Source organism: Salmo trutta, unplaced genomic scaffold (assembly GCF_901001165.1).
Source record: "Salmo trutta unplaced genomic scaffold, fSalTru1.1, whole genome shotgun sequence".
In the NCBI taxonomy this organism is placed as follows: domain Eukaryota; kingdom Metazoa; phylum Chordata; class Actinopteri; order Salmoniformes; family Salmonidae; genus Salmo; species Salmo trutta.
The window spans coordinates 65,660-75,659 of NW_021822308.1; the positions used below are offsets into that span (position 1 = coordinate 65,660).

The following is a 10,000-nucleotide window of genomic DNA, read 5'->3' on the forward strand; positions in this document are numbered from 1 at the left end:
ACCATGGTGAATGTGTTATAACAGAAAGGAACCATGGTGAATGTGTAATAACAGAAAGGAGGTGTGTTGTACCCAGTACAGTGAGGTGTGTTGTACCCAGTACAGTGAGGTGTGTTGTACCTAGTACAGTGAGATGTGTCGTACCCAGTACAGTGAGGTGTGTCGTACCCAATACAGTTAGGTGTGTCGTACCCAGTACAGTTAGGTGTGTTGTACCCAGTACAGTGAGGTGTGTCGTACCCAGTACAGTTAGTTGTGTCGTACCCAGTACAGTGAGATGTGTTGTAACCAGTACAGTGAGGTGTGTCGTACCCAGTACAGTGAGGTGTGTTGTACCCAGTACAGTGAGGTGTGTTGTACCCAGTACAGTTGGGTGTGTCGTACCCAATACAGTGAGGTGTGTTGTACCCAGTACAGTGAGTTGTGTTGTAACCAGTACAGTGAGGTGTGTCATACCCAGTACAGTGAGGTGTGTTTTGTACCCAGTACAGTGAGATGTGTTGTACCCAGTACAGTTGGGTGTGTCGTACCCAATACAGTGAGGTGTGTTGTACCCAGTACAGTGAGGTGTGTTGTACCCAGTACAGTGAGGTGTGTTGTACCCAGTACAGTTAGGTGTGTCGTACCCAGGACAGTTAGGTGTGTTGTACCCAGTACAGTGAGGTGTGTTGTACCCAGTACAGTTAGGTGTGTCGTACCCAGTACAGTTAGGTGTGTTGTACCCAGTACAGTGAGGTGTGTCGTACCCAGTACAGTTAGTTGTGTCGTACCCAGTACAGTGAGATGTGTTGTAACCAGTACAGTGAGGTGTGTTGTACCCAGTACAGTGAGGTGTGTTGTACCCAGTACAGTGAGGTGTGTTGTACCCAGTACAGTTGGGTGTGTCGTACCCAATACAGTGAGGTGTGTTGTACCCAGTACAGTGAGGTGTGTTGTAACCAGTACAGTGAGGTGTGTCATACCCAGTACAGTGAGGTGTGTTTTGTACCCAGTACAGTGAGATGTGTTGTACCCAGTACAGTTGGGTGTGTCGTACCCAATACAGTGAGGTGTGTTGTACCCAGTACAGTGAGGTGTGGTGTACCCAGTTCAGTGAGGTGTGTTGTACCCAGTACAGTGAGGTGTGGTGTACCCAGTACAGTGAGGTGTGTTGTACCCAGTACAGTGAGGTGTGTTGTAACCAGTACAGTGAGGTGTGTTGTAACCAGTACAGTGAGGTGTGTTGTACCCAGTACAGTGAGGTGTGTTGTAACCAGTACAGTGAGGTGTGTTGTAACCAGTACAGTGAGGTGTGTCGTACCTAGTACAGTGAGGTGTGTTTTGTACCCAGTACAGTGAGATGTGTTGTACCCAGTACAGTTGGGTGTGTCGTACCCAATACAGTGAGGTGTGTTGTACCCAGTACAGTGAGGTGTGGTGTACCCAGTACAGTGAGGTGTGTTGTACCCAGTACAGTGAGGTGTGTTGTACCCAGTACAGTGAGGTGTGTCGTACCCAATACAGTGAGGTGTGTTGTACCCAGTAGTGAGGTGTGTCGTACCCAGTACAGTGAGGTGTGTCATACCCAGTACAGTTAGTTGTGTCGTACCCAGTACAGTTAGGTGTGTTGTACCCGGTACAGTGAGATGTGTTGTAACCGGTAGAGTTAGTTGTGTCATACCCGGTACAGTGAGATGTGGTGTAACCGGTAGAGTTAGTTGTGTCGTACCCGGTACAGTGAGATGTGTTGTACCTAGTACAGTGAGGTGTGTTGTACCCAGTACAGTGAGGTGTGTTGTACCCAGTACAGTGAGGTGTGTTGTACCCAGTACAGTGAGGTGTGTTGTAACCAGTACAGTGAGGTGTGTTGTACCCAGTACAGTGAGGTGTGTTGTACCCAGTACAGTGAGGTGTGTTGTAACCAGTACAGTGAGGTGTGTTGTACCCAGTACAGTGAGGTGTGTTGTACCCAGTACAGTTAGGTGTGTTGTACCCAGTACAGTGAGATGTGTCGTACCCAGTACAGTGAGGTGTGTTGTACCCAGTACAGTGAGTTGTGTTGTACCCAGTACAGTGAGATGTGTTGTACCCAGTACAGTGAGGTGTGTCGCACCCAGTACAGTGAGGTGTGTTGTACCCAGTACAGTTAGTTGTGTCGTACCCAGTACAGTGAGATGTGTTGTACCCAGTACAGTGAGATGTGTTGTACCCAGTACAGTTAGTTGTGTCGTACCCAGTACAGTGAGATGTGTTGTACCCAGTACAGTGAGATGTGTTGTACCCAGTACAGTGAGATGTGTCGTACCCAGTACAGTGAGATGTGTCGTACCCAGTACAGTGAGATGTGTTGTACCCAGTACAGTGAGATGTGTTGTACCCAGTACAGTGAGATGTGTTGTACCCAGTACAGTGAGGTGTGTTGTACCCAGTACAGTTAGTTGTGTCGTACCCAGTACAGTTAGTTGTGTTGTACCCAGTACAGTGAGATGTGTTGTACCCAGTACAGTGAGATGTGTTGTACCCAGTACAGTGAGATGTGTTGTACCCAGTACAGTGAGGTGTGTTGTACCCAGTACAGTGAGATGTGTTGTACCCAGTACAGTGAGGTGTGTCGTACCCAGTACAGTGAGATGGGCCCGGGCCTCGGTGGGTCTGGTGGTGGAGTTAAGAAGCGACGCCTCACACACGTACACGCCCCCGTCTGAGAGGGAGGGGCTAGAGAGGGTCAGGCGACGCCCAAACACGCCCACTCCACTGGCCAGTCGACGCCCATTACGTTTCCACGACAACACCAGCCTCTCCACTGGCCTGGGGAGAAAACAACAAATTAACCAATCAATCTATTAATTACTCATCTAGCCAATCAATCAACCAATTAAACAATCAATCAATCACATTATCAATCTATTTATTAATCAATCAGTCAATCAGTAAATCAATGAATGACAGTGGAACAGCTTCCAGTCTTCATAGAGGTTAATGCGGTTACACAACTACTGTACTACTGTACTACTGTACTACTGAACTACTGTACTGCTGAACTACTGAACTGCTGTACTGTACTGCTGAACTACTGTACTGCTGAACTACTGTACTGTACTGTACTGCTGAACTACTGTACTGCTGAACTACTGTACTGTACTGTACTGTAATGTACTGTACTGATGAACTACTGTACTACTGAACTACTGTACTGCTGAACTACTGTACTGCTGAACTACTGTACTGCTATACTGCTGAACTACTTTACTGCTGAACTACTGTACTACTGAACTACTGAACTACTGAACTACTGAACTACTGTACTGCTGAACTACTGTACTGCTGAACTACTGTACTACTGAACTACTGAACTACTGTACTGCTGAACTACTGTACTACTGTACTGTACTACTGTACTGCTGTACTGTACTACTGTACTGCTGAACTACTGTACTGCTGTACTGTACTACTGTACTGCTGAACTACCATACTGCTGAACTACTGAACTACTGAACTACTGTACTGCTGAACTACTGTACTGCTGAACTACTGTACTGCTGAACTACTGAACTACTGTACTGCTGTACTACTGTACTGCTGAACTACTGTACTACTGAACTACTGTACTGCTGAACTACTGTACTGCTGAACTACTGTACTACTGTACTACTGTACTGCTGAAATACTGTACTACTGAAATACTGTACTACTGAACTACTGAACTACTGAACTACTGTACTACTGTACTGCTGAACTACTGTACTGCTGAACTACTGTACTACTGAACTACTGAACTACTGTACTGCTGAACTACTGTACTACTGAACTACTGTACTACTGTACTGCTGAACTACTGTACTGCTGAACTACTGTACTACTGAACTACTGAACTGCTGAACTACTGTACTGTCTACTAGAAGGGGGTATTGGCACCATGAGACAAAACAACATCAAGACAACATTTCTGATGTCTACACCATCTAAAACACTTTATGGAGGGCTGTGTGTGTGTGTGTGTGTGTGTGTGTGTGTGTGTGTGTGTGTGTGTGTGTGTGTGTGTGTGTGTGTGTGTGTGTGTGTGTGTGTGTGTGTGTGTGTGTGTGTGTGTGTGTGTGTGTGTTTGTGTTTGTTTGTGTTAGACAGAGGTGCTGAGGCAGGGTGAAAGACAGACTGACTGCTCTAATCAACACTGTCTAAACTGGTCTTGGAGGGGAGAGAGAGAGAGGGGGAGGGGATGGAGGATAGGAGAGGAGGAGGGGAGGGAGAGAGAGAGGAGGGGAAGGAGGATAGGAGGAGAGAGAGGGGAGGGAGGATAGGAGAGGAGGAGGGGAGGGAGAGAGAGGGGAGGGAGGGAGGGAAAGGAGGATAGGAGGGGAGTAGGGGAGGGAGAGAGAGAGGAGGGGAAGGAGGATAGGAGGAGAGAGAGGGGAGGGGGGAAAGGAGGATATGAGGGGAGGAGGGGAGGGAAAGAGAGAGAGAGGAGGGGAGGGGAAGGAGGATAGGAGGGGAGGAGGAGAGGGAGACAGAGAGAGGAGGGGAAGGAGGATAGGAGGAGGGGAGGAGAGAGAGGGGAGGGGAAGGAGGATAGGAGAGGAGGAGGGGAGGGAGAGAGAGAGAGGAGGGGAAGGAGGATAGGAGGAGGGGAGGAGAGAAAGGGGAGGGGAAGGAGGATAGGAGAGGAGGAGGGGAGGGAGAGAGAGAGGAGGGAGGGAAAGGAGGATAGGAGGGGAGGAGGGGAGGGAGAGAGAGAGGAGGGGAAGGAGGATAGGAGGAGGGGAGGAGAGAGAGGGGAGGGGAAGGAGGATAGGAGGAGGGGAGGAGAGAGAGAGATTAGGAGTGCTAAAGGAGAGGGAGAGTTGAGTCCAACTTCTTCCTGTCATTTGAGGTTTAAAGCCTCACTGACAGGGTGAGGCCAGGTCTGTTGTGTGTGTGTGTGTGTGTGTGTGTGTGTGTGTGTGTGTGTGTGTGTGTGTGTGTGTGTGTGTGTGTGTGTGTGTGTGTGTGTGTGTGTGTGTGTGTGTGTTACCTGGCGTTGGCAATACACTCCAGTGTAGCTTCCCTCCCTGCCACGACAGACATATTCTTCGGACCAATCACAATGACCGGAGCAACGGGGACAGCCAGAGAATCAGGGTCTGAGAGAGAGAGAAAAAGGGAGGAGAGGGAGAGAAAGGGGGGAGGGAGAGAGAGAGAAAGGGGGGAGGGAGCGAGGGAGCGAGAAAGGGAGGGAGGGCGGGAGGGAGGGAGAGAAAGAGGGGGTAGAGGGAGAGAGAGAAAGAGGGGGGAGAGGGAGAGAGAAAGAGGGGGAGAGGGAGAGAAAGGGGGGGAAAGGGGGGGAGAGTGAGGGAGGGAGGGAGAGAGAAAGAGAGAAAGAGGGGGGAGAGGGAGAGAGAAAGTGGGGGAGAGGGAGCGAGAGAAAGAGAGGGGGAGAGAAAGAAAGAGAAATTTCAACTCAACACATATCTAAAAACAAATATCTCAATGAAGAGCGAGAGAGAGCGAGTGTGTGTGTGTGTGTGTGTGTGTGTGTGATTGATAGTTGACTAAGACAGTAGAGGACGGTAGTGATTGATTCATCACAGGCAGATGTAGATTGCCTAACAACTCTACCTCTCTCTGTCTCTCTCATCCTTTTGTTCATCCATAAGGTATGTATGTTTCTGTTCTTCCTAGCGTTCTTCTTTCTCTTCTATGTCTGTGAACTTAGTTCACTCAGCGTCTCTCTCTCTTCTAGTCTCTGCAACAGCTGAATCATTTGAACTAGACTACATGACAGAAAGACTGGGAATGTACACCACCGGTCAAAAGTTTTACAACACCTACTAATTCAAAGGTTTTTCTTTATTTTTTTACTATTTTCTACATTGTAGATCTTAAAATGTTCCGTATTGACTGACATTCATGTCTTGATGGACTGTTGTTTCTCTTTGCTTATTTAAGCTGTTCTTGCCATAATATGGACTTGGTATTTTACCAAATAGGGCATCTTTTGTATACCACCCCTACCATGTCAAAACACAACTGATTGGCTCAAATGCATTAAGAATGAAAGAAATTCCACAAATGAACTTTTAATAAGACACACCTGTTAATTTAAATGCATTCCAGGTGACTACATCATGAAGCTGGTTGAGAGAATGCCAAGAGTGTGAAAAGCTGTCATCAAGACCAAGGTTGGCTGTTTAACAATTTTTTGGTTACTACATGATTCCATATGTGATATTTCATAGTTTTGATGTCTTCACTATTATTCTACAATGTAGAAAATAGTAAAAATAAAAGAAAAACCCTGGAATGAGTAGGAGATCTAAAACCTTTGACCGGTAGTGTACGTGTCTACGGTGTGAGAGAAAGAGCATGGGAAGTGCGCATGTGTGTGTCCGTGTGTCTGGTAACTGGTAGAGGACCTGGGGACTAGTAACAACCAGCTAGTAGACCATGTCTGGTAACTGGTAGAGGACCTGGGGACTAGTAACAACCAGCTAGTAGACCATGTCTGGTAACTGGTAGAGGACCTGGGGACTAGTAACAACCAGCTAGTAGACCATGTCTGGTAACTGGTAGAGGACCTGGGGACTAGTAACAACCAGCTGGTAGACCATGTCTGGTAACTGGTAGAGGACCTGGGGACTAGTAACAACCAGCTAGTAGACCATGTCTGGTAACTGGTAGAGGACCTGGGGACTAGTAACAACCAGCTGGTAGACCATGTCTGGTAACTGGTAGAGGACCTGGGGACTAGTAACAACCAGCTAGTAGACCATGTCTGGTAACTGGTAGAGGACATGGGGACTAGTAACAACCAGCTAGTTGATCATGTCTGGTAACTGGTAGAGGACCTGGGGACTAGTAACAACCAGCTAGTAGACCATGTCTGGTAACTGGTAGAGGACCTGGGGACTAGTAACAACCAGCTAGTAGACCATGTCTGGTAACTGGTAGAGGAGCTGGGGACTAGTAACAACCAGCTGGTAGACCATGTCTGGTAACTGGTAGAGGACCTGGGGACTAGTAACAACCAGCTAGTAGACCATGTCTGGTAACTGGTAGAGGACCTGGGGACTAGTAACAACCAGCTAGTAGACCATGTCTGGTAACTGGTAGAGGACCTGGGGACTAGTACCAACCAGCTGGTAGACCATGTCTGGTAACTGGTAGAGGACCTGGGGACTAGTAACAACCAGCTAGTAGACCATGTCTGGTAACTGGTAGAGGACCTGGGGACTAGTAACAACCAGCTAGTAGACCATGTCTGGTAACTGGTAGAGGACCTGGGGACTAGTAACAACCAGCTGGTAGACCATGTCTGGTAACTGGTAGAGGACCTGGGGACTAGTAACAACCAGCTAGTAGACCATGTCTGGTAACTGGTAGAGGACCTGGGGACTAGTAACAACCAGCTGGTAGACCATGTCTGGTAACTGGTAGAGGACCTGGGGACTAGTAACAACCAGCTGGTAGACCATGTCTGGTAACTGGTAGAGGACCTGGGGACTAGTAACAACCAGCTAGTAGACCATGTCTGGTAACTGGTAGAGGACCTGGGGACTAGTAACAACCAGCTAGTAGACCATGTCTGGTAACTGGTAGAGGACCTGGGGACTAGTAACAACCAGCTAGTAGACCATGTCTGGTAACTGGTAGAGGACCTGGGGACTAGTAACAACCAGCTGGTAGACCATGTCTGGTAACTGGTAGAGGACCTGGGGACTAGTAACAACCAGCTAGTAGACCATGTCTGGTAACTGGTAGAGGACCTGGGGACTAGTACCAACCAGCTAGTAGACCATGTCTGGTAACTGGTAGAGGACCTGGGGACTAGTACCAACCAGCTAGTAGACCATGTCTGGTAACTGGTAGAGGACCTGGGGACTAGTAACAACCAGCTAGTAGACCATGTCTGGTAACTGGTAGAGGACCTGGGGACTAGTAACGATCAGCTAGTAGACCATGTCTGGTAACTGGTAGAGGACCTGGGGACTAGTAACAACCAGCTAGTTGACCATGTCTGGTAACTGGTAGAGGACCTGGGGACTAGTAACAACAAGCTAGTAGACCATGTCTGGTAACTGGTAGAGGAGCTGGGGACTAGTAACAACCAGCTAGTAGACCATGTCTGGTAACTGGTAGAGGACCTGGGGACTAGTAACAACCAGCTAGTAGACCATGTCTGGTAACTGGTAGAGGACCTGGGGACTAGTAACAACCAGCTAGTAGACCATGTCAGGTAACTGGTAGAGGACCTGGGGACTAGTAACAACCAGCTAGTAGACCATGTCTGGTAACTGGTAGAGGACCTGGGGACTAGTAACAACCAGCTAGTAGACCATGTCTGGTAACTGGTAGAGGTAGAGGTGAGCAGGCTACAGAAGTAAAGAGGGCTGTACTTTAAACACACACACGCTCCACATGTACACAATACACACATCCACTCCAATTTAAACAATCAACTTTGGAGAGGTTGGTTGCTTTTGAGCGTGTGTGTATCCTGCCGTGTGTGTGAGCTTGTGTGTGTATTGCTGTGGCAGCATAAGGACTCCCTGTGGAGATTATACAATGAAACTCCTCAAAATCAAATCATTCTATTGGATTAAATAACAGGAAATGGAGAGGGGAGGGAGGGAGGGTTGATGCATAAATGAATGAGGCCTGAGTACTGAAGGCTTTCATTGGTTCCCTGAGCTAATGTCTATAAGGCTATAAATCAACAGGCTAACACAGTCTAGTATCAGACAGGAAACACAGGTTATTTCATTGGTTCCCTGAGCTAATGTCTATAAGGCTATAAATCAACAGGCTAACACAGTCTAGTATCAGACAGGAAACACAGGTTATTTCATTGGTTCCCTGAGCTAATGTCTATAAGGCTATAAATCAACAGGCTAACACAGTCTAGTATCAGACAGGAAACACAGGTTATTTCATTGGTTCCCTGAGCTAATGTCTATAAAGCTATAAATCAACAGGCTAACACAGTCTAGTATCAGACAGGAAACACAGGTTCTTTCATTGGTTCCCTGAGCTAATGTCTATAAGGCTATAAATCAACAGGCTAACACAGTCTAGTATCAGACAGTAGAGGTTCAAACCCACTACTGGACACCATGGGCTGACCCTAAAACAGGGGAACACAGAGTCATCCTAAATTACAACTAGGGGAAGATTAAATAAACAGGATTGGTACGGTTTGAGAGAGTGAGTGAGAGAGGGGGGGAGGGGAGAGGGGAGGGGGAGATAGAGGGAGAGTTGACAGAGCTGGCAGGTAGTCCTATCTCAGATTAGACGGTAATCTCTCTCCGAATGGATTTTCTCAGATTACAACTTGTTGTTTCTCCTATTAAATGGACCCTGGACAGGACATCAGGGTGTGTAATCCCTCCAGCTCAACATATATATGTGTGTGTGTTAATCCATTCAGACAAATCCCTGTAGGGTCCTAGAGAGCAGGGAGACATGGCACAGGGTGTGTGATGTTAGCAGAATGTGTATTAATAGAGTTGTCACATACATATCATCAGTTTGACACATAACACACAGGAGAGAGAGAAACAGAGAATACCTGACCACTGTGGCTGACCCACATTTAAGGAAAGAGCTCTGACTATGTACAGACTCAGTGAGCATAGCTTTGCTATTGAGAAAGGCCGCCGTAGGCAGACCTGGCTCTCAAGAGAAGACAGGCTATGTGCACACTGCCCACACAATGAGGTGGAAACTGAGCTGCACTTCCTAACCTCCTGCCAAATGTATGACCATATTAGAGACACATATTTCCCTCAGATTACACAGACCAACAAAGAATTAGAAAACAAACCCAATTTTTATAACCTCCCATATCTATTGGGTGAAATACCACAGTGTGCCATCACAGCAGCAAGATGTGTGACCTGTTGCCACAAGAAAAGGGCAACCAGTGAAGAACAAACACCATTGTAAATACAACCCATATTTATGTTGATTTACATTGCTTTGGAAAGTATTCAGACCCCTTGACTTTCTCCACATTTTGTTACGTTACAGCCTTATTCTAAAATGTATT

General features: G+C 47.3%; 1 protein-coding gene across 1 annotated transcript in view; it reads right to left on the reverse strand.

Annotated features, from left to right (window-relative positions):
• The window catches only part of LOC115181684 (protein sidekick-1), a gene marked incomplete at its 3' end in the record, with an annotated part of 30,890 nt that overhangs the window by 17,694 nt on the left and 3,196 nt on the right, over window positions 1–10,000 (reverse strand). The window contains 2 exon segments of the mRNA XM_029743514.1: window positions 2,597–2,787; window positions 4,988–5,096. Coding sequence (XP_029599374.1) covers window positions 2,597–2,787; window positions 4,988–5,040 — 244 coding nt within the window.